Raw genomic sequence first — 25077 nt, forward strand, 5'->3', positions numbered from 1 at the left:
AGGACTTGTGGCTTCTGGTGGGTGAGAAGCTGGGTGTGAGCCAGCAATGTGCACTCGGAGCCCAGAAAGCCAATGGCAGCCTGGGCTGCATCAAAAGCAGCGTGGGCAGCAGGTTGAAAGAGGTGATTCTGCCACATTGCTCTGGTGAGACCACACCTGGAGCACTGCATCCAGTTCTGGAGCCCTCGGCATCAGTAGGGCATGGACCTGATGGAGAGAGTCTAGAAGAGGGTCATGAAGAAATGATCAGGGGGCTCTGAGGACAGGCTGAGGGAACAGGAGATGTTCAGCCTGGAGAAGAGAAGGCTCTGGGGAAAACTAATAGCAGCCTGCCAGTACCTGAAGGGAACTACAAGGAGGTTGCAGAGAGACTGTTTGCAAAGGCCTGCAGTGACAGGACAAGGGACAGTGACTTCAAATTAGAGAAGGGCAGATTTAGATTGGATGTTAGGAACAAGTTCTTTGCTATGAGGGTAGTGGAATGCTGGAACAGGTTGCCTTGGGAGGTGTTTGGGACCCCATCCCCGGAGATATTCAAGGTGAGGCTGGACAGGGCTCTGGGCAACCTGATCTACTTGAGGATGCCCCTGCCAACTGCAGAGAGGGTTGGACTAGGTCATAGAATCAGTAAGGTTGGAAAAGACCTCAGAGATCATCAAGTCCAACCTATCACCCAACACCACGTGACTAACTAAACCATGGCTTCAAGTGCCACGTCCAATCCCTTCTTGATCACCTCCAGGGATGGTGACTCTACCACCTCCCTGGGCAGCACATTCCAATGACCAATCTCTCTTTCTGTGAGGAACTTTCTCCTCTCCTCTAGCCTAAACTTCCCCTGGTGCAGCTTGAGACTCTGTCCTCTTGTTCTGGTGCTGGTTGCCCAGGAGAAGAGACTAACCCCCACCTGTCCACAACCTCCCTTCAGGTAGTTGTAGACAGCAGTAAGGTATCCCCTGAGCCTCCTCTTCTCCAGGCTAAGCAACCCCAGCTCCCTCAGCCTCTCCTCACAGGGCTGTGCTCGAGGCCTCTCCCCAGCCTCATTGCCCTTCTCTGGACACCTTCCAGCATCTCAACATCTTTCTTAAACTGAGGGGCCCAGAACTGAACACAGGACTCAAGGTGTGGCCTAACCAGTGCTGAGTACTGGGCAGAATGACTTCCCTGCTCCTGCTGGCCACACTTTCTGATGCAGGCCAGGATGCCATTGGCCTTCTTGGCCACCTGGGCACACAGCTGGCTCATGTTCAGCTGCTGTCAACCAGCACCCCCAGGTCCCTTTCTGCCTGGCTGCTCTCCAGCCACTCTGACCCCAGCCTGTAGCACTGCATGGAGTTGTTGTGACCAAAGTGCAGCACCTGGCACTTGGACTTGTTAAATGCCATCCTGTTGGACTCTGCCCGTCTGTCCAGCCTGTCAAGGTCCCTCTGGAGAGCCCTCCTACCCTCTAAAATTGCAGCCTCCTTTCCTTCCAGGACTTTAATGATTGTATTAAATTTCCATTTGCTCCAGATTGCTTTGAACTGCTAACTGTAGGCTATTTTGTGTATAGAATTCCACAACTGAGTGCCTGAACCTTTAAAAGCAGAACTGTAAATAGTTTGACCCAGATTTTTTTGTATCAATGTTATTTTTTATGGTATCTGCTAGATGACCTTTGGAGGTCCCTTCCAACCCAAACCATCCTATGATTCTGTGGTAGAAGATGGTGAAAGGAAGTCTGCTAGAGGAAGTAACACGTACAAATCCAGTCCTATGCAGATCAGTTTTGCATTTAGGATAGGTCCCTAAATGTTTGCTTAGACAGACCAGGACAGTTTGTAGGGCAAGTTGTAAGTAGAGACAAGTGAGCATGTTCTTGGGCCAGATGTCCAGAAGAGACAATTGATCTGTTTGGGGGTTTTTTAATTCTTATGAAGTAACTCTTCTGTGGCCCTCAATCATCTCACTCTGTACATACTTACTGTGCCAACTTCTGCCCTCTTCCTTTTTCCTTCCAGTTTAGTTTGCTCCATGGCTTTTGGGCATTTTCCCTGGGCTTTGCTTTGGTGACCTATGTATGTAGGGGTCTCTGTGGGGCTTAGCAATAGGAGTGACTCCAGTTACAGGATCAAGACCTCCAGCTGCACAGTCCAAAGGGAAGCAGCTATTAATCAGAAGATGAAGGGATGTGAGGTGCAGGGAGCAAAGCCTGGAGCATTTTTATTTAGGCAAACAAAGATGGAGAGCTTCTGAAACTCATGCATATGAAGAGGTCAGGTGAGTCAGTGTTTCCAAAGTGGACACCTTGAATTAGTGTTTAGGAGGCAGAACAAGAAGATTGTGGGATAGCCTTTCAGGGAGTGTAGGGAAGGAAAGAGCAGCCCAGCAATTTGTAGAGCAAGTTTGATCCTTTGATGAAAACCTTGGTGTGTGTTTGTCTGCGTTAAAGGAACTAAATAGATCAGTTAGTTCCTTCTGTCCTGTGCTCCAAGAAACCCATTGTGCTCACACCTACCTGTGTAAAAGTTTATCTACAGGTGGGAAAGTCCCTGCTGCTCTGGAGTTTTCTGAAATATGCCATTTGCTTTCCCTTGCAGCTACAGAATTGCTAGCAGACGACCAGTGTGTGATAAAGCTGTTGAAGGGCTTATGCCTCAAGCATTTGGGCAAGATCTCAGACGCAGAAGACCATTTTAATTACATCTGTTTCAAGTAAGTTTTGATGCCTGGCATACAGGAGAGCTCTTGAATTTCTCAGTAACTGTTCATTTCAAGCAAAGAGAGGTGCAACCATGATAGGAATAGAAGGGAGAGCACTACAGTGGCTGTAGTATTTATCTCAGTTGCTGTGGTGTCAAGGAATTGAAATTTTAGCCATGTATGGAAGAAGATGAACCTTTTGCTGATATATTTTCTCCTTTTAAAGAACTATAGGTGCATAAAATGTTTGAGATACCTCTTCCCTTTTTGTGCCCTGTTCCTCTTACTAGTGGTTGAGAAAGCTGTACCCAAAACACAAATGCAGTCTGCAGAGACAGATGATTACACTTGGAACTTCTGTACCTCATGGCATCTGTTTTTGTCAGATCACATGTACAGAGCTCATAATACTTCATCTTTTCTAATTCTTCCCTGATAACAAAGGCAGTGTTTTGCAATCCTGAGAAACAGTAGGACGTGCAGGATGGTTGTGCACCGTGCACATTTACAAGCCGGAAGGTGGCTTTGGATAGAGAAGTGTTGTAATAGATTGATGACTCTTTCTGAGCTTCACTAATCTCCTGTTCATTTGTGTTTGGAGCTGTTACATGAGGGAAACATCATTTCAAGGTCTTGAGGCTATTTCTTTTCCAATGCAGTGAGAAGAAGATAAAGTATGATCATTATCTAATTCCAAATGCCATGCTGGAGCTGGCAATACTGTATCTAGACCAGGACAGAAGAGAAGAAGCAATAAAACTGCTGGAAAGAGCAAAGTAAGTGAGTGAAAAGCTCTGTGCTGATGTCTGCTGGGTCAGTCTGGTGTCTCACTGGGTAGCAGGAAGCAGAACCATTTCATGAATACCATGGAAACTCATTGCATTTTTTTTGGTATAAGCACAGAGGCCTTGGTTTCTGTTGGGACTCTTTGCTAGACTTTATTCAGCCTGTGACTGACACATCCATTCTGCTAAGAGGAAAAACAAGATGTTAATAGGAATGTCAAAGGCTTCCATGAGAAATAATCCATGTGTAGCAAAATGCAATAATCTTTATAGTCTATTTACTTATTCATAACAGATGTAGTCAATGAAGTCCAAGCTCTTGTGCTTTGGCTAACATTACTCACACTGATGGCTGGCAGTGCTGTTTATCAAAATACCATTTTTGCCTCTCTCTCAGGCTTTACTTCTCCAATGAGCCAAAATTTCTTGAGGGGAGGGAATCCAAACCCAACAGCCCCTGCCCTCTTCAGGCATCCTGCAGCAGGTTAGACAATGATTCAGTGCAGATGTCTGCATCTTTCCAAGTGCAGAGTCATGCCAGTCACTGCCACAGGTGTGAGTAGCTACAAAACTGAGGCCTGGCCCCAAGCTTGGAAGGGGTCAGAGTTTTTGTGTTGAGCTTTTGTCCAAGTCAGTCCCCTCTGCGAGGCAGAGGGTGGTGAATCAGCCTGCCAGAGACTATGCCAAAAGCCTGTCAACACAAAAATTCAAGCATTGCAATTCTTAGGTTCCTGTGCTTATGACCCTGATTGCTTTAGCAAAACACCATGGAAAATATTTCACTTGGTTTCACATTCCTCAAAGCATGCCTCTCCTCCTGTCCTCATTTCCTTTGTTCAAATCTCTCTAAAGGAGAGATCTAGAAATCAGTGATTCTGAGCTTCCAGTTCCAGCTGGTACTTTTCTTCTGTCTCTTCCTGCTCAGCCATGGCACCTTTTTCCTGGTGGCTCCACATGGCCCAGCCACAGGCCCTCTCAAGGGAAAATGTTTGCCTTAAAGAGCAACAGCAGACAGCAGCTCTTAAAACTTTGTTGTATGTGTATGATGTATGTGTATGGTGTATGAAAAGCTAATATTCAGACTTTGCTCTGCTGAAAGCACTCAGGGAAGCTGTAATGATACACACACGAAACAACCCCCAGCACCACAACCTCCCCCTGGTATCAGTCAGTAAAAAAACCAAAGGTGCAGTCCTAGTAGCTGCTGCACCTCATCAGAATGCTGGTGGCTGATAAGCTTTCAGCTGAAAAGGCTGCTGGCCTGTGCAGCCGGCAGAGGGAGGATGCCTTGTCCCTGCTGGGGTCAGGACTGCAGAACTGTGTTTGCCATTGGCAGGAGCACAGAGGAGAGCTTGGCTTGTGCATGACGCCTGATTTGCTTGACCTAAATCCACAGAGTGCTGCTGGCTGGACCGTTGCAGCTCTGGGAGAAAGAGTGGAATGAGATGATAAACACTTTTGGCTTGGTCATGCATTTCTATTTGTGTAACTGTAAGCTACAAGCAAGGCTGTCAGCCTCCTGATGAGAAGTACAATACCTGCATGGCAAAATCTGCTTCGTTTAAGGACAGCTCTCTGTCAGCTCAGCATGCAGCAGAACCCAGTCACCTCCTTTCCTCAGTCAACCTCTTGGGTGCTGCACACAGAAAATGATGAGCTGGTGTAGGATGGATGTGGAATCCCTTGTTTTCACCAAGAGACTGCTGCTGCCATAGTGACAGATGCCATGTTTCTGTGCTCCATATGAATTCTGCAGTGAAATGCTTTTAAAGCGTGGTGTAAAGCTGACCAGTATCTTCTGAAAGAAAATTAACATGGTCTAATCCTCTTTGGTGTCTGGATTCTGTATCCATCCCACAGGAGAATCATACAATTATAGAATGGGCTGGGCTGGAAGGGACCTCCAAAGCTCATCCAGTCCAACCTCCCCACAGTCAGCAGGGACATCCCCAGCTAGAACAGGTTGCCCAGGGCCTCATTGAGCCTTACCTTGAATATCTCCAGGGAAGGGACCTCAACCACCTCCCTGAGCAACCTGTTCCAGTGTTCCACCACCCTCAGCACAAGCCTACCCATCAGTGTACAATACATAGAGCATCACAGGATGTTAAGGGTTGGAAGGGACTTCTGGAGGTCTTCGAGTCCAACCCCCCTGCCAGAGCAGGGCCATCGAATCTAGCACAGGTCACACAGGAACACATCCAGATGGGTCTGGAAAGTCACCAGAGAAGGAGACTCCACAACCTCTCTGGGCAGCCTCTTCCTGTGCTCTGGGACCCTTACAGTAAAGAAGTTTTCCTCATGTTGAGGTGGAACCTTCTGTGCTGCAGTTTCCATCCATTGCCCCTTGGTCTCTTCTCTCTAGCAACCAGCACCAGAACAAGAGGACATGGTCTCAAGTTGTGCCAGGGGAAGTTTAGTCTGGAGGTGAGGAGAAAGTTCTTCCATGAGAGGGTCGTTTGCCAATGGAATGTGCTGCCCAGGGAGGTGATGGAGTCACAGTCCCTGGAGGTGTTCAAGAGGGGATTGGACGTGGCACTTGGTGCCATGGTCTAGTCATGAGGTCTGTGGTGACAGGTTGGACTTGATGATCCTTGGGGTCTCTTCCAACCTTAGTGATACTGTGATACTGTCCTATCACAGGGTGCAACGGAGAGCTACTTCTGGTCAGGGCTTCAGCGTAGGGATGCTGCTAGGGATATGCTCAGGACTTTTAGATGCTTTGTCTGTTGAGGGCTTCCAGGACTTCTGCTCTTAAGGACACTTGAAGACTCTGTAATGCAAGGAATTCTTCAATGCTGCAATAAAAGACTTCTGGGAGAACTTCTGAGATTCTCTGCTTTTCTGGAATCTCATTGCTCTGTGGCAGCAGAGTTTGTGCCTTCATTCCTCACCCAACGGCCCCCGAACCAGGGGAAGCTCAACAGTCACTATTTTGATTGAGTGGAGCAGGTTTAATTTCTTATGAAGCTGTATTTTTCTGGTAATTGTCAGACAGTGGAGCCACATTGAAGTACAAAGAGCTGCATTGTCTGGCCAGGAACACATGGCTGGTATTTTAGAGGAGGCAACAAAGAAGCTGGTGAAGAAAGGCTTTTTTGCTGCCTTACAGTTGTTTTGCTTAGAACAGTAACATAAAAGATAACTTGAGCACGTTCCTAAAATGCCTATTGATCAGAGTGGGTCTGCTTTTGTTTCAGACAAAACTACAAGAATTACTCCATGGAAACAAGAACACATTTCAGAATTCAAGCTGCCCTGCACCAAGCCAAATCCGCCCCAGAAAATGGAATGCACTCTGGAGCCTCAGCGGTGTCGTAACTTTTTCTTCTTTGATGTCCTGTTTGTTGCAGATTTCAGTGCAGAAAATCACTGACACTTTAGACTATTTTTCCCTCCCCCCCCTTTCTCTTTCAAGTCAGTGAGAAACCAAATAATTTACAAAACTTTCAAGGTTGATGCATAAAACATGAATCTGGTGTAATAACATGGCAAACCCCCACCCTGACAGCATTGTTTTGCCAGCAGTGGCATTTTGAATGCTCACAGCTGTGTAACTCCTTTTTCAGTCCTGTCTGCCTTTTCCTGGTGTTCACCACGCTTACTCAGCAAGCTCTACAGCATTATGGGGAACAGCTGAAAGAAGCTAAACTTGAAAGGTTCACAGCTGTAGTCTCAGTTAGCTGTAAAAGTTTGTTTGAAGCACCTGAGAAGGAAGCATCACTTTTTCCAAGGGCCTGCTTAGTTGAAATGTTGTGAGAAAAATCTCTGTGCACCAGAAACACAGCAGGGAGGAGCTCTGAGGCTTGGGCATTTCTAGTTGTGGACAGAAAGCTTCTCTTTCTCTCTCTTTTTTTTTTAACCAGTCACATTTTTGCTTCTAGAAGAAACCTTTAGGTGAAAACAATGGTCTCCCTTAGGGAAGTAGCTTCCGTTTTCCCTTAATTTTATTTTCATGTCAAGTCTGCTGAATAATTTGCCTAAGGATTTGAGTGGGGGGGAGGGGGGGGAAGGTGGTGAAAGTACAAAACTGCATCACTTCTTCTTTGACAAGTTTAAAAATGGGAGGCCCTTAGCAAACAGGGGTTTGTTTTCATCAGGATGAACATGATCTGAGGTTTATATCAGACTTGAAGCACAAGTCCTTGAAGGTCACTTAAGAACCAGTGATGCTGCACCTCTGCACAACAGCACAGGAGTTCCTGTGACAGTTGATTCTTTGTTGAAATGGTTGTTCTTAGGTTTGCCTAACTTGGAGTTGTCCAGGTTTAAGGAGACTGTGTGGTAGTGTTTCCTGTGTTAGGAAGCTGGGGTTGGAGTGAGCTCCTGTGGCACAAGTGCTCTGCTTTTCATAAGGAGAGCCCTTGATCTTTTTGCTGTCTTGATTTTTTTGAGGGGGGAATTTCTATGTGAAGGGGCTTTGAGGCTAGAGTGGTGATCTAGGTCTGCTTTCCAGTGCTGTCTGCCATAGGATTGCTGCTTCCCCACAGAACTGGTGGCCAGGCATCTCTGCAGGACTGGTGGTTAGACATATTTGACTCCTATTTACTGTTCTCCAGGCTAGCTCCATGTTTGTGTGCCTGTTGGTTTTCAAGGGACACTTCTACCTCCCTTTTGAAAGAGCTTCTTCCCCGTGATCCATTATGATACGTGGAGATGGGAGGTCTTCTGACAGCCCTTTTTCTCCAATGGAGATGTTCTTCAGGAAGTCTGCTGTCTCTGTACCTCACACTGAATATTCTTTCTAAAGTGATTGTTCCCACCAGAAGAAAAGAGTGGCAGTTTCTAGCTCTGCTTTTACCTCCCTTAAGGAAATGACACTGTTGTATCATAGCAAATGAATATGCAAGGAGACAGAACCGCTTGTTCCTCGGCGCAGGGAACTTGCTTTGTCTTAAAAATAGACACCCTTTACAAAAGTCTTCCCAAGTTAGATGAAAAATGCCCTTTGGTTTTTCTTTTAAATGGCTTTCTCAGATAAATTCAGTTCAGATAAAACTAGTTATGAGGAGTTACACTTACTTACACATTGCACAGCAAAGCTTAAGTGTAAAAATCCAGTTGCTCTTTGTACAGAATAAAAAGAGATTCTTGTTCTAGTTCATGCCTCTGATGCCTCTTCTTCCAGCTGTGTCCTTTCCAAATATTTTGGCACCTTAGCACCTTGGAAGCAAGTGATGCCATGAAAATTAGCATGGATTGCACTCTGCAGCAAATGAACAGTCCTTCTGACTATGGATTCAGCTCTTGAGGCCACTGAAAAGCTCTTGGAAGTGTCACCCACGCTCAAGTGTTGCCTCATCTGAGCTGCAGTGCACAAAGGACACACTGTGCAGCAGGCAGTTTGCTTTCCCCAGTCTTTGCAGCAATGGAGATCCTCCCATTTTCATAGTCAGCTTTGGTGGAGCATCAGCACCAGTTACATCATGGACCTGATCTCTGGCTGCAGCTGAGAACTTTGTCATTACCCATGAGCACATAGCTTTCACTCTGACGTTTTAACTCCCAACCAATAGGAAATACCTTCCTGACTCAACAACAAAGATCTGTGGACTAACATGGTGAACTCACTGAGGAAGAGTAACATCTTGCTTGCTAAAGGATGAGCAGAAAGCCTGGAATGTTGTCACTATACCTTTTTCAATGTGTTAGATACTGAGTTGCTCACCATTACTCTTTGTTCTTCAACATACTTCATTTTGATGCTCTTGCATGGCAGGGGTCTAAAACTCAGGTGTCAGCCTGGGCTGGAAGGTCTGTGCTGGGGTTGTCTGCCCATTATTGCTTCTCCTGAAGCTGCTGCAGTCTGCCTGAATCAGCTCTGCAGTGTGGTAAATTGCTTCATCAGTCTGGAGTCCCAGCTACAAGGAGTCCCAGGTACAATGAGTTAGGGAGAGCACAACTGGTGCAAGTTCTTGGACAGCTTCAGTATTCCCATATTCACCTACCAGAAACCAGCAGATACCCTCTTGGAATAACAAATCAAGGATTTTCATCATGGCCTTTGCAGAAGGAGCACTTCTGCTTTCAAACATTGACTTGTCTGACTAATGAATGCTAGGGAAGCCTACTAGGCTTTAGCCAGTGGCTGCTGCTAGCAACTCTTCTCAGCAGTTCTGGAGAAGTTAACCGAAGGGAAGCTACTAAATCATTAGTAGAAAATAGTTTACTGCACTTAGTTAGATATTTATCAGAAAGTTTAGAAACTGTATTTATTTTTCTGTGTATTTTTTTTAGTAGCACTGCAAAGGGGTTTCCATCCAGTCACTGAGGAGGGGTAGAAATTCCTGCTCAGTTTCCTGGATGTCTGCAGCAGTGGCTGTGATGCCCCAAGTGATAGTGCAGCCACGTCAGAAAATTCAAGTGGCCTGGAAGGAAAGAGCAATGAAATGATCATCAATTCTATCTACTCCATGGAATCCATGTATGTATGGTCTGGCATTAAACTGAAGGGAGGATATGGGCTGAGGGAGGCTGAGGTCTGATGAGCCCAAATAACACCAGGTGAGGTAAGCTGTTGGGTGAAGAATGTTGGGCTGAAGCTGAACCTGGTCACAGGTTTCCTTGACAATCAGGAGAGATTTTGATGAAGTCATAAACTTGGATCCAACTACTGTGACTTGGAAACACCCAGTTGTGATTGTTCAGATAAACCAGTAGCACAGGATCATGCTTTGATTCATTACTGACACAGCTCTATTACAATCTACACTGAACACATCCTGTCACGGATGGTTCATTTACAGACTCACCCATTCTGGCAGTGCCTAGCCTCAGGTTGCCTCCCACTGTAGTAATACAGCACTCAAAGCTTTGCTTGGGAAACTGCCTTTTAAAAAGCACAGCAGCACAGAACAGGAGCAGAGCAAACATTTCCTCCCATTTCACACTGGGTTGAGCATTAAACTCTACACTGAGTGCCTTTAGTACTTTCAATTATCTGTGGCCTGGGTCCTAGATTACTGGGTCCAAAGGTGATGGGATGGTAGCTTTGACAGCTTGCATGCCTCTGGCCCAACAGAAGCATTGTGTACTGCTCCTCAGTGTTGAACAGGGCTTGCCTAGAGGTCGGTCCCAGAATGCAAATGGCCCTCCCAGGAGTTTAAATACAACTCTCTCGCCCTCCGCTTCCACCTGCGGGATGCATTTCTTTGCCTCCTCAAGCACGAGAACACAGCAGCAAATGTGATGACCAGGAGATGACCAAGGCACAGCTGCCCCTCGGGGAGGAAGAGGAGAAGATAAAGAGGTGAGTCACATTGTTTACTGCTGCACAGGGGAATGGTTAACAGCTGGAAATGTCACCCGTGAACAAGAGGGAAAAACCTGAGCTTGCTGCATCTCTCGTGACGTCTGCAGCTGGCGCCCTGTGACAGGCTGCATGCCAGTGTGCTTTGGCAGCACAAAATACTTCTTTTAAAGATGCTATCTAGGTTTCCTGCAGGTGTTTAACAAAAGACAATCCCTTGTCTCCAAGATGTATGAACAGCAAAGCAGCCAATACCTGTGTTGCACTGTGGTGACATTCTGTGTGGTGTTTGCTCTTAAGCCTAGGACTGGGCTGCTGTGCCATTAGGAAGGACATGGACCTGATGGAACAGGTCCAGAGGATGGCCACAAAAATGATGAGGGGGTTGGAGCACCTCTGCTATGAGGACAGGCTGAGGGAGCTGGGGGTGTTCAGCCTGGAGAGGAGGAGGCTCCGGGGAGACCTAATAGCAGCCTGCCAGTAGCTGAAGGGGGCTACAGGAAGGCTGCAGAGAGACTGTTTGCAAAGGCCTGCAGTGACAGGACCAGGGGCAATGGCTTTAAGCTGGAGAAGGGCAAATTTAGATTGGATGTTAGGAACAAGTTTTTTACTTATGAGGATGGTGGATCACTGAAACAGGTTTCTCAGGGAGGTGGTTGAGGCCCCATCCCTGGAGATACTCAAAGGTGAAGCTGGATGAGGCCCTGGGCAACCTGATCTGGTTGGGGGTGTCTCTGCTGACTGTGGGGAGGTCAGACTGGATGACCTTTGGAGGTCCTTTCCTGCCTGGACCAGTCTATGATTCTGTAATTTTCTGGGGTTTTTACATCTCTGGCCCTTTTCCCTTGCATTGCTGGCTAAACATAGGCTAAAAATGTTTATTTGGAATTCTGCTTGCATGTAAATTCTGCTGTCTCCTTGGCTGTTTCACAGAAAGAACACAACCAAAACAGTCACGAGCCCCACCCCTGGCATGTTCTCCTTATGGGCTGCTTAAATTTAAAAGGGTAAAAAAAGGGGGAAAAAACCCTCCAACCCCCCAAATTCTCTCATGTTAGTTAGGTGCCATAACAACAGCTGCAGGCCCATGGCTGACAATCAGTGTAGCAATGTGGTGAGACTAAGAGGCTAGGTAGAAGCTGTAATCTTCTGGCCAGTTTCCTCTCACTGTTCCTGTGATCCTGCAGCACACAGGGTGTGGAGGGAAGGCACACAGGATCACAGGATGCTAGAGGTTGGAAGGGACCTCTGGAGATCTTGGAGTCCAACCCCCCTGCCAGAGCAGGGCCATAGAATCAGCTTCCTTAGCACTGGTGGTCTGCAGTGCTGGAGTCACAGGGGCTGCTGTTTGGTGCTGTTGGTGTCACAGGTGCAGTTGTAGGCTGAGCTGGTGTTTTGTTTTATTGGAGAATGTGATGCTTTTCCTGACATCTTGGGAAAGGTGGTGGTGTGAGCTTTGAAGACAGTCTCTGCTATCCAGAAATGCAGAATGGGAACTTGATCTCCAGCAGTTAGCAGAGTTCAGTACATCAGTGGAGGGAGCTGAAGCAATGTCATTTAACACTGGAAGAGAACATAGCTGGCTCATGTTCACCGTCATCTTCATGGACCTAGTACTGCTGGCATCACTACCCAGGTTGCAGCACACCTTCTGTTGGGCAGCTGCAAAGCCTTTTAGAAGCACCCAGAAGGGGCAGTTTCAATTCTGGTATTTCAGTCATAGGATCCCAGGTTGGAAAGGATCTCAAGGATCATCTGGCCCAACCTTTCCCGGCAAAAGCCCAGTACCCTGTCCAGCCAAATCTTAGAACCATCCAATGTTGGGGACTCCACCACTGCCCAGGGGAGAGTATTCCAATGGCTGATTGTACTTGGTGTGAAAAACCTGCTTTGTTTTCATTCTGGCTTGTGGCTGGCTATCTGGGTCCTCTGTCAGTTTCTGTTGGTTCTGTGGTGCTGGGCTCATTGCTGATGCAAGTCATGGTTGGTATTGTGAGGATCAGCAGCAATCCCAGGTGCAGTGCCTTTGCTCCATGTGCATGGAAGTGTGTGGTCTGTCACATGGACAGGTGAAGAAAGGGCATGCAGGGATGTAGCCAAAGCTGCTGGAAGAGGTATCAGAACCACTGGAACTGTTACACTCAGCACTTTAAAAAGGTGAGGTACAGTTTTGACAAAGGTTTGACACCTTTGCAGGTGATGGCTGAGGAGGACATGGGGAAGTTAAAAACCTTTGCTAACAGTTTGCTGTGGGATCATGCAGATGGTGTGCAGTGTCCATAGCCTTCTGCAGGGAGAAATCCCAAGACAGGCAGTCTAGCCAAGAGCCCCTCAGTGAGGTAACCTCACCAAAACAGCAGTTTTAGGCTGCACAGTTGAAGGGCATCAGTTTTTACTCTGTAAGGGCAGAGCTCTGCCTCAGAGGGACAGTGCCTGAGACAGCTCCATCCTGCTCAGAAAACAGTTTTGGAGGGCTGGAGATTTTCCCCCCTGCCCCTTGGATTTCTGCCTTGTCCATCTGCATCTGCTTACCCAGTGTGAATTCTTGATGAGACAAGCAGCTAACACTCACATGGCAGAAGGGCAGTGTGACTGTTTTAGGTCACACTCACCACCACAGGTAGGGAAAAGATGGTAAAAAAAGGGAAATTTGTCTTTTTGCAGTGAGAACCCTGGCAAAAGTGCCTCTGAGTAAGCAAGAGCAGGGCCTGTAGTGTCCATGGAAAATGCCTGGCCAGGCAAGCTGCCTGCGGCATGTGCAGTGGACTGAGCAGTCACTGTTGGGTGCTGAGTTGATGAAATGCCTTATTTTAAATGAAGGCAAAAATATTTGAGGGGTTGGTACTGCAAAGAAGTTTATGTCAGGATGTCAGGAAGAAATTCTTCCCCATGAGGGTGGTGAGACGCTGGAAGAGGTTGCCCAGGGAGGTGGTGGAAGCCTCATCCCTGGAGGTTTTTAATGCAAAGCTGGATGAGGCTCTGAGCAACTTGATGTAGTGAGGTGTCCCTGCCCATGGCAGGGGCATTGGAACTGGATGATCCTTGAGGTCCCTTCCAACCCTGACAATTCTCTGAGTCTATGGTTTATGATGTTACTGCTGCTTGTTGTCCAGCTGAGAGGATAGGAGGAGTGAGGGTTTCAGGTTTGTTTGTGGCATGGTCAGTGCCCCCTTGCTGAGGAAACCCCTTCATGCTGCTGGGAACGTGTGCAGGCATCTGCATAAACCTTTTCTTCATTCCACATTTCTCTTTGCAGCTTTTCCTTAGCTAACTGCCAGTGCAGAGAGGAGACTCTAATAAATTAGGTGCCAGCATGCAAATTGTGGCTGTCTACATCAAAAATGGGCTTTTGGAGACTATGCTTAGCCTCTTCTTTTTTCCCAAAAGGCATTAATTACCTTTGCATTTCATACCAAGAATGCCCAAGCCCCTAACTCTTATCCCAGAACAAGTCTAGAAGCAAGATCATCTTCAAGGGAGGGACAGCATAAATTATGTTCTTTAAATGCTGGATAAAAGGAGAAGTTAATCCTTGCAGTGAAATTGTATTCTGGGTCTTAAGAAAGGTTCTTCAGCACAGATTTTCTGCATGGGTTGTTTGTTTTTATAGGTCATCCACTACTCTATATGTTTTAAATAAAAATGAGGTGTCTGCAATAAACTCTGTCTGTAATCAGCCAGCAGCCCTTTTGTTTCCATGTCCCTTTTAACCCAGGATTTAGCTGATGGGAGGTTCTGTGTGTTTTGTTTCAGCTTTCTTGCCATTTACTGACCCCCCCACAGCCTGACTCGGAAGAATTGGCATCTTCACCACCGTTGCACAAGGACAGGAAACGTGGCAGGCTTGAAACTGTGGCAGCTGAAGTAAGTTCAGGTATTTCACAATCCCTCAGCCTCCAAAAGCACACTGCTGCCACTGTGAAGAGCCTTTCCAACACCTGTTTGCTTTCAATCCTGGGAAGCTGTGAGCCAGTTGGAACTGTTAAAACCAAGGTGCTTAAAAACTCCTCTGCAGCACTAGCTCGTCACACAGACATTCTCTCGACCTTCTTTGGACTGCTTTATGTTTACATTTTACAGTGCTCTCACAGATTTAGATAATGACCTGAGCACAAGTCACAAGGGTTTAGCATCCTTAGGTAGAATCCAAGCAGCATGCAGGAGTTTTTCAGCAGAAAGGTCCCCAGAAAATTGAGTATTCATTACCTGTCATTGCATTGCTCTTGCCTCACAGTCGTGGGGGTTTGGGGTTTGCCTGCTGTACAACAGAGATGTAACCTAAGAATTTGCCTGCTGTGGCAGCTTCAGGGATGTTGTTGGTGCTTTTGGTCCCCACCTGCTCTGCTTACTTCTGTGGCAGATCTTACCCTTTAAGGGGGAGTGTGCTATGAGATGCTGCAGTGTCTGTCAGTGACTGGGGATGTGTGCACTTTCACACTCAGTGTCTCTTGTGCTGCTGCCTGAAATGGCAGAGAGCTGAGCATGGTGATCCACTGGGCTGCTTCCAAGTCTGTGCCAGAGTTGTTTTGCAGTCATGGTTCTGAAATACAAATACTGTTTCATGAAAGGTTTTCATTGCATTGCATAGCCTGTGTGTAGTGCCTGAAAGGAACATTTTTTTGGATGGCTGTTTGCTTGGCTACTTAGAGCAGAGGGGAGAGGGGATTTTTTTGTTTGGTTTTGGGTGGTTTGGTTTGGTTGGTGTCGCCCCCACACCTTCCCCCTTCAAAATGCTTTGCAGTCATTTTATTATGGGCCTGTCCTCCCTGGAACATACAGCCCTGGCACCTGAAAATGATTAGGGGGCTGGAGCACCTCTGCTATGAGGACAGGCTAAGAGAGCTGGGGGGTGTTCAGACTGGAGAGGAGGAGGCTCCAGGGAGACCTAATAGCAGACTGCCAGTACCTGAAGGGGGCTACAGTAAGGATGGAGAGACTGTTTGCAAAGGCCTGCAGTGACAGGACGAGGGGCAATGGCTTCAAACTGGAGAAGGGCAGATTTAGATTGGATTATCAGGAACAAGTTCTTTACTATGAGGGTGGTGGAACACTGAAACAGGTTTCTCAGGGAGGTGGTTGAGGCCCCTTCCCTGGAGATATTCCAGGTGAGGCTGGATGAGGCCCTGGGCAGCCTGATCTAGTTGGGGATGTCCCTGCTGACTGCAGGGAGATCAGGCTGGATGACCATTGGAGGTCCCTTCCAACCTGGACCATTCTATGATTCCAAGAAGGGAGGTGAGGAAACAGGTCTAAATGAATAGGAGTCAGCCCTCATTCTTACTGTAGTTAGGGAAGAGCTGTGCTCTAAGTGGAACATCTAACAGTAATTTATTAGACACCTCAGAGCCAGGAAGCAAACATTATCTTTATCTTACACATGGTGGAATTCAGACAGATGTGGCTTCACAACTGTAGCTGAAATTCAGGTTACACATCATTATTTTGTGCTCAATTACTTCTCTGAATTAGAAACCATCCAGAATAATGTTACACCTAAAGACTGGGGGTGGGGGGGAGGGGGGAATCATTTGCTTTGTTATATTTACACATTTTTCTTTAAGCTCAAATTTTAACTTTCTGGATTTCCCCCTCCCCCCTGTAATCAGCTCTGAGTGCTGTAACTTCTTCCCCTTAGCCAGTAAGCAGATCACTTGAGTTCAGCTATACAAAGCACCTAGGAAAGCATTCCTACCAGTAACTGGTCACTTCATGCTGCTTTCAAATCTTTCTTCAGTAAGTCAGGTAGCAAATAAAGAGTGAATACCAAGGTTGGCAATTGGGTTTGGTCAAACTGTTCATTTGCCAGTTTTTAACAAGAGAAAGAGAAGGAAATGATACTTCATGTGGACATTGTTTTACCAGAAAAAAAGAAACCAAACTCCCCAGACACACAAAAGAAAGGACACAAAGGAACACACATGGAATGATGAAAAGGAACAGTGATATTGCACAATCTCAGGTTTCTCTTCCCAGGTTTTGTTCCATGGAATTAGGTATGAATGAAGCCAGCAAAACACTCTGTCCAGATAAATGTGTAGCAGTTTGAGTGAATCTAGAACTGCAGGCTGCCTTCAGTTTCTTCTGACTGCTACTTGGAGTTCTCCTCTTAAGAGAGCAGGTTGCTGTCAGCTGCAGGAATAACCAATCAAGATGTTGACTCTCCCTTTGGCTGAGCAACCCTTCAAACATTAGCCACACCAGGCAGGGTTCTGCTCTGCCACACACGGAGTCATCAAAGTACTTGGGGCTCTGCACAGATCTTCTTTTAGCAAGTACTCAAACTCTGTATGAAAACCAAATCAAGAATGTTCCTCAACTTCTTGTGGCTAACTTCAGACTGCAGCTGATTTTGCAAGAGCAGGGCTTCAACGTGTCAGCCCTGCATTACCAGTCACAGCAGGGTATGGTAAGGGAGGAAAAAGAGAAAATGAAAAGAAAAGAAACTCTGTTAAGTGGCTGAAAGGTCTTTACAGCTCCCATCTTTGCTAGGCCATCTCTTAACAAGCAGACGCTGCTGGCCACAGAGATTTGCTCCCTGTGTCACTACAGCAGTCCTGTTGTCCCCCTCAGCTGCCAGCACGACAGCCTGTGCTTAGGTACACTTTGCATTTCCCAGCAGAACAAAAGACATTTTTCTCATCTCTGATTTCATCTCTGGTGGCCTGATGTGTCAGCCAGCAGGGCTTAACAGATACATTTAATGCAGGAGACTGAGATACAGTATGTTTATTCTTAACTTCTGGTAACCTAAGAACTACAAGAACAAGAGATGCAGTATCCATTTACTATGATTCAAGACAACCATTTTTAGGGGGGCTGGGGGGGAAGCAGAGGAAGTGATCAACGTCAACACTACATTAGCTCCAATTTTTATCCAGTCGTGGCAGCTTAGCTATTTATCATCCATCTGGCCCACATTTAAGCTGATCAAGTTCAAGGTGACATAGTAAAGGTTTCAGGCCTGTTGTTTCATCAGAAAATCACGAACCCACAATTTCCCCCCTCGGGCTTGTGTCAGACCTGCCTATGCCACGTGGCTTGTAGAAAAGGGATAATGCATCTCAAGTCTGCTTACAAGCTAGGAGATCACTTTAAAGTCTGCATATTCCTAACTGCAAACAAAACAAAACAAAACAAAATATATAGCACTTTTAAACAGGTTATAAATAAACTGGTTTTCAAGCATAGAGCCAGCCCAACAGTAACAATACACTATTAAAAAGACCTAAGGCAATGAATTCCATCTCCAATGGAAGGGGGAGGGGGGGGAAACAAACAAACAAAAAAACCAACAACAACAACAACAAAAAAAGGGAACTGTGCAAACAAGCTTAAAACTATTTCTTTGTGCCAGTGTTATAAAATGGATGTAGATTTCAATAAAGCCTTGACCCCAATGCCAGGACTTGTGGAAAGAAATCAGAACAAAACTGGTTTACTTTATTTGGGGAAGGGGGTGGGGGGAGGAAGGGCAAAAAAAAAGTACTCTTATCTTTCTGCTAATAAAATTGGCTACAGGCAGTTCAAACATCTACAGTTGCTGTAACACTTTACACAATTCCTATATATGGGTGTAAGAACAAACATTAAAAGACAATGGTGGGTCAAGGCTTTACATTAAAAATAACAACCTACTTCTCTAGAGTCTCTAAAATACTATGTTGTTGTGTGTTGTTTTTTTTTCCTCTCCAATATTTGCAGCCATTCAGGATTTTTTTGTGTGTTTTATTTATCAGGAAAGGTATACTCTGTGCATGATCTTAATTTCCTAATTCCTGGCTCTGTGGGCTGAATGACAAAAGGATCAAACCCATTGGAAGTGGATGGTGTCCTCGAAGGTTCAGCGGAGAAACCCCTGGCTCAGTTAGTTTCATAAGATGAGAGCAGTGCTGCATCCACTGGCTCCATGCAGGATGGACAGGTAAAGGATCTCATCAACCAGTCATCTATACAGTCCAGGTGGTAAATGTGCATGCAGGGCAGAAATCGGATAGGGTCCCCATAAACAAAGTCCATCATACAAATGACACATCTGGGGGAACAAAAAACGTTACACAGCCGTGAAAAGAGAGCAGTGTTTCACTCCTGGATGATATGTTTGAGTCAAACTGTTAGTACTTGTAGGTGACTACGAGGAGGAGTTCTGAGCTCTGTCAGTGGTGGATTTGTTTGTGGTTTGTAGCATTACCCGCCCACGGTTACAGCCTTAGGGAGGGCAGGAAGCCTCCTGCAGGAAGGGCAGGGGCACCTCGGCAGAGAGCATCAAGTTAGAAAGGGGAGTCATAACGGTGAGTAACTGACATTATTTCCCCATGAAGGGAGGATAAATAGGAAAACCCCAAACACCTGTATGGGTGTCAATTCCATGGGCCTCCTGGAACAGGAAAGGCAGCAAGGATAAAGGGAAGAGCCTGCTGTATGGTCATGGTCTTCCATAAAGCTACATTAAATTACAGTCCCTGAAAAGGAGGCAAAACCAGGAGGACAAGACCAGGCATCATAAAGTAGTGCAACAGCCACATGAGCCGAGCTGTGCTTCTGTCACTTACTCTCTGATCTTCTTCTCGGAGCCGTCTCTTCCAGGATCATAGACTCCTTTGGGTAGATGCTGAATAAGGCCTATCCTCTGCGCTATTCTGATCTGTTCCTCTTCTGTCAGCTGTGTTGCCAGCCGAGTCTGGCTAGGAGTTGGGTGATAAACAGGAACAGGGACCTGCTCCTAAAATTGAAATACTTCAGTTAAAGCAAACAGAGAGGCTTTCATAGCATTTCATAGAATGGTCCAGGCCAGAAGGGACCTCCCCACAGTCAGCAGGGACATCCCCAACCTGATCAGGTTGTCCAGGGCCTCATCGAGCATCACCTTGAATACCTCCCAGGCAACCAGCACCAGAACAAGGGGACACAGTCTCAAGCTGTGCCAGGGGATGTTTAGACTTGAGGTGAGGAAAAAGTTCCTCACTGAGCGAGTCATTCGCCATTGGAATGTGCTGCCCAGGGAGGTGGTGGAGTCACCATCCATGGAGGTGTTCAAGGGGAGATTGGACGTGGCACTTGGTGCCATGGTCTAGTCGTGAGGTCTGTGGTGACAGGTTGGACTCGATGATCCTTGGGGTCTCTTCCAGCCCTAGTTATACTGTGAGTTATCTCCAGGGAAGGGGCCTCAACCACCTCCCTGGGCAACCTGCCCCAGTGTTCCACCACCCTCATAGTAAAGAGCTTGTTCCGATATCCAATCTAAATCTGCTCTTCTCCAGCTTAAAGCCATTGGCCCTCCTCCTGTCACTGCAGGCCTTTGCAAACAGCACTGGCAGGCTGCTATCAGGTCTCCCCAGAGCCTCCTCTTCCCCTGGCTGAATACCCCCAGCTCCCTCAGCTTGTCCTCGTAGCAGAGGTGCTCCAACCCCCTGATCATTCTCATGTGCTCCTCTGGACCCCCTCCATTGTAGCACAGTACAGGCAGAGTAGTGAACTTTTCCTCCTAGGACTACAAATGCTTCTAGGATCTCTCACTCCTACTTTGCAATTTTGGAGGCTATAATTATATTGAGAATGGGATGAAGAATTGAGCGCAGTATCTCAAGCTAGTGTCTGCTTATAGTCTTTCCTCTGCAAAAGGTTTTTATTTCCAAGAATCATCATGCACACATAGAAACTCCAACAGCAGGAAAATCACCTGGAGAGGCACCTGGAGGAGTGCTAAGATACTGAACTGAGCACTGTAATGGCAAAGGGAAAGCCACAGAATCATAGAATTGTCAGGGTTGAAAGGGACCTCAAGGATCATCCAGTTCCAACCCCCCTGCCATGGGCAGGGACACCTCACACTACAGCAGGTTGCTCACAGCCACATCCAGCCTGGCCTTCAAAACCTCCAGGGATGAGGCTTCCAGCACCTCCCTGGGCAACCTGTGCCAGTGTCTCACCACCCTCATGGGGAAGAACTTCTTCCTAACATCCAATCTGAATCTACCCATTTCTAGTTTTGTTCCATTCCCCCCAGTCCTATTAATCCCTGACACCCTAAAAAGTCCCTCCCCAGCTTTCTTATAGCCCCCTTCAGATAGTGGGAGGCCACAGTCCACAGAAGGCTGCAGATACTGAGTCCCCAGGATCTGCAATGAAAAGTAGATTTGCCTTTTTGACATTTAGGAAGAGTTATTTGCAAAGATGAGGAAAATGCCTGTACTGAAGGGCTTTAGAGAGGGAGGCTGTTCTTAAGGCCTTTAGAGAGGGAGGCTTCATTGGTTCTGTAGTAACTAAAATTGATGTGAACTGTTCTGGGCCACACAAGCTCCAACCTGTAACTGTAGTTTTCATTCTTGTGTGTTCAAAAGATGTCACCCAGAGAAGAGCAAAGCTTAAGTAAGGAGTCCAAGGTTTATGTTTCTTCTAATCCATTCACATGTATTTTCAAGTCCTCCCAAGCTGGACTTCCACAGCTCTATGGTTAAGGCACACATTTCCCAAAGGAAAAAGAGGCAGCACATAGCTATGAGGCATCCCTTCCTGTGTCACCTCCTCAGCAGCTTCTTTTGACTAGGGACAAGCTTTAGATATCTTCACCTGCATGTATATGAACATAATACTTCGAATAATTTCACTTGCCTTTTAAACCACAAACTAGAGAGGCTCTTAGGACCGTGCTGGCCTGTAGCAATGAATCTGCTGTTCAGAGTGAGCCCGTTTCTTGCAAGGGGCCTGTTTTAATGGTGGTACTTGAACAGCAGGAATTAAACATTCAGCTGTTAGATGCGCTCTCCAAACACACCTGGTGCATCACAGACAACACCACTGACTCATCTGTCTGAAAAATGCAGAAGTTGATGTTTCAGAGGACACTGCTGCAGAACAAGCAGACTGCAGGAGCGTGCACCTGCGCCACGGGAAGCACTGATGCAGCACACACCACCTCCCACCAGCTGCCCACTGCCTGCTTGCTCATCCCCAACTTGGGGAAGGTGTGGGGTTTTGCTGTCTGATAGAGCAACCCCCCCTGAAAACAGAAACACTCAGGTTGGAAAAGACTCTCAGGATCACCAAGTCCAACCCAGAACCCTACTCTACAAGGTTCACCCCTAAACCATAGCCCAAGCACCACATCCAAACCACCTTTAAACACATCCAGGCTTGGTGACTCCACCACCTCCCTGGGCAGCTCATTCCACTCTGACCACTCTTGCTGGAAAAAATTCTTCCTAGTGTCCCATCTAAACCTACCCAGTCACAGCCTGAGGCTGTTCCCTCTCCACAAGGTCCCTTCAGGTAGTTGTAGAGAGCTGTGAGGTCTCCCTTTGGCCTCCTCTTCTGCAAACTAACCATCCCCAGCTCCTTCAGTTGCTCTTCATCAGATTTATTCTCCAGGTCCTTCCCCAACTTCCTGGCTCTCCTCTGCACTGGCTCCAGCACCTCCACATCTCTCTTGGATTGAGGTGCCCAAAACTGAACATTCGAAGTGTGGCCTCCCCAGAGCTGAGTACAAGGGGACAATCCCCTCCCTGCTCCTGCTGGACACAGCATTTCTAATCCCAGCCAGGATACCATTGGCTTTCTTGGCCACCTGGGTACACTGCTGGCTCATATTCAGTTGCTTGAATGTGTGTCCCTAAAGAGCATGGACTGCTGTGGGCATCTCCCTTTCTCCCTTTGCCTTTCAGGCTGCTCCGGCACCGGTCCAGTGCAGAGCATGCAGTGCTCAACTGATAGCAGCACCTGACAAGGGGCAGATACGGGGCTGAGCACCCCTAACACCATGCTAGTCAAACCTGATTAAGCCATTCTTCCTTCACTGCTAGGAAGCAGGGCAAGTGGAAGGACAGGCAGGACTCTTGAAGGCTGGGAGAGAGCAGTGTGAGGAGCATGCAGCCCCTCACCAGCCGGAGCTGGGGGTACCCAGCAGTGGAAGTCTTTGCTAACTAGAAGTAGTAATGAAAAATCCAAGTCTGCCTGGCAGTTGTTCTTCTAACATAGTGCCTATCACTTGCAGCTCAGCTGGGGGGTAAAATTCACAGCCTTCTGTTCATTTATCCATGCTAGGACTTTCCCTTCTGATTTCCTAGCAGAACTCAGAGGGGTTACGAGAGACTGCAGGCAGATCTGCAAGGTTGATTTAACTTCCTGACTACTCTAAAGTGCACTCACAGACAACTTCAAATCAGCTGCCTTTTAATGGTTTCAGTTATCTCAAGTACACCCTAATCATTGTTTGGGCATGGAAAAGCACAAGCTGAAGGTAGGGACCTATCAGATGTGACAGTATCTGTGATGTGGCTCTGCAACCTTTGGTGCCAGTAAAACAAAAGCATTTTTTCCCCTCCCAAATGCTGCAGCTCCTCTGCACTGAACACATCAACTAAAGGAAGAGTCCAGTCCTGGTTTTAAGTTTCAAGAACTTAACACCACAAACCATCAGTAACTAATTTTTCCCCAAGGCTTTGCTATACTTCTTTGGACAGATGATCAAATCAGCAGCAGAATACATTACTGCACTTCCTTTCTTTGTTACAAAGCCAAACACATCTCTTAGCACCTGGAGAGAGAGCTGCACCTTCTGTCCCAGCTCACTGGGAAAGGGCAGCAGTGTCACTGACTGCATGCATGGCACAGGCAGGTGCCAGTAAGGGCACAAGGGGCAGAGGCTGCTGTAGTTAATATAGCTCCCCTTGGCAAAACACTGACTGCCAGTGATGATGCAGAAATAGAAGGAAAGGCAAGAACAGGAAAAGGGAAGAAGATCAAAGAAACTCTCCAAATGCCTCAAAGCAGCAGTGACAAGTGGCAGCAACTGCCTGCAGCAGAAGGGCAACAGTTGATCTTCTGGGCAGCAGCTCCAGGGCAGAAGGAAACTACAGCTGAGTAAGACTTGGTTGCAAGTTCAAACTACCACGTTTGGACAACTCTGAAATGAGAAATCAGTCACACTGACTGACAGCTGCTCCAGTTGGGTTTTGGACAGGAAATTAACATGGCTTTTAAGCCTGTAATAAGCCAAACAAGAAAGAAACCTCCTCCTCATGTCTTAATCTTTTTACAGGCACTTGCTGCAAGCAACCAGCCAGGGACAATGTGCTTGGAGAATCCAAGTACCCTTCTCATCTTCCCTGTGGAGACCTGAAGAAGAGGGGTCTGCTAACCTCGTTCCCATGCCAAATACACAGATCCTTTTCCTTTCCTGACTCCCAGTGCTGCATGGAAACACTCCTCTTGGGTCCGGTCTTGGGTTCCCTCCCCACAGAGCCACCACCCTGTGCTGCATGTCTGATGTAACCACTTCAGGCAGAAATGTGCAGTTGCCAGCTGTGGGCTTCTCCAGTTTCACACACTAGACCAGAATCTCTTGTCAGATGAGTACCCCTGGGCAAACATGGGGGGTGGGCTCTCACCCACAGTTTCATGCTTGTGAATATAAGCCATCTGGGTCTGTGTGGCTGCCGAGCTGTTGAGGAGAGGGCACAAAGTGACCGCACAGTACACATCCTGGGGGGCACTTCCTTCACAGACTCTGGGGTGGCACTTCAGGCTCCTCCCCCAGCTGCCAGTCAAGGCCTGCCTGAACTGTGCTAGCAGTCCCCTGCATCTGAGCATAGCAGTGACATGGAAGAGCACAGCTGCACACATTGCAGACACACAGACAAGGACCTGTTCAAACCAGTCCCCTCCCCTCCAGAGAAGCTGTTTGTACCTTTTAAACTATTTATTCACGAGACGTGGCCTGCATTAGGAATAGTGTGGCCAGCAGGAGCAGGGAAGTCATTGTGCCCCTGTACTCTGCACTGGTTAGGCCACACCTTGAGTCCTGTGTCCAGTTCTGGGCCCTCAGTTTAAGAAGGGCATCGAGACACTTGAACGTGTCCAGAGAAGGGCAACGAGGCTGGGGAGAGGCCTTGAGCACAGCCCTGTGAGGAGAGGCTGAGGGAGCTGGGATTGTTTAGCCTGGAGAAGAGGAGGCTCAGGGGAGACCTCATTGCGCTCTACAACTACCTGAAAGGTGGTTGTAGCCAGGAAGGGGTTGGTCTCTTCTCCCAGGCAACCAGCACCAGAACAAGAGGACACAGTCTCAAGCTGCACCAGGGGAAGTTTAGACTCGAGGTGAGGAGAAAGTTCTTCACTGAGCGAGTCATTCGCCATTGGAATGTGCTGCCCAGGGCGGTGGTGGAGTCACCATCCCTGGAGGTGTTCAAGAGGGGATTGGACGTGGCACTTGGTGCCATGGTCTAGTCATGAGGTCTGTGGTGACAGGTTGGACTTGATGATCCTCAAGGTCTCTTCCAACCTCAGTGATACTGTGAGTTCTCTGACTTACCTCACTGAAGTGCCAGCTGCTATACCCAGAGGGGTCAAACTACAGGATGGAACAGACTG

General features: G+C 47.3%; 1 protein-coding gene across 1 annotated transcript in view; it reads right to left on the bottom strand.

The window, feature by feature from the left end:
- Positions 1–18440: 18440 nt before the first annotated feature.
- RNF11 (ring finger protein 11) overlaps positions 18441–25077 on the bottom strand; it is a 40498-nt gene continuing 33861 nt past the window's right edge. The window contains exons 2-3 of the mRNA XM_054165117.1: positions 19266–19435; positions 18441–18748 (exon numbers count right to left, since the gene is read on the bottom strand). Coding sequence (XP_054021092.1) covers positions 18577–18748; positions 19266–19435 — 342 coding nt within the window. The 3' untranslated portion in view covers positions 18441–18576. The remainder of the gene's footprint in view (positions 18749–19265; positions 19436–25077) is intronic.

The sequence above is a fragment of the Dryobates pubescens genome, chromosome 11 (genome assembly GCF_014839835.1).
Source record: "Dryobates pubescens isolate bDryPub1 chromosome 11, bDryPub1.pri, whole genome shotgun sequence".
Taxonomy (NCBI): domain Eukaryota; kingdom Metazoa; phylum Chordata; class Aves; order Piciformes; family Picidae; genus Dryobates; species Dryobates pubescens.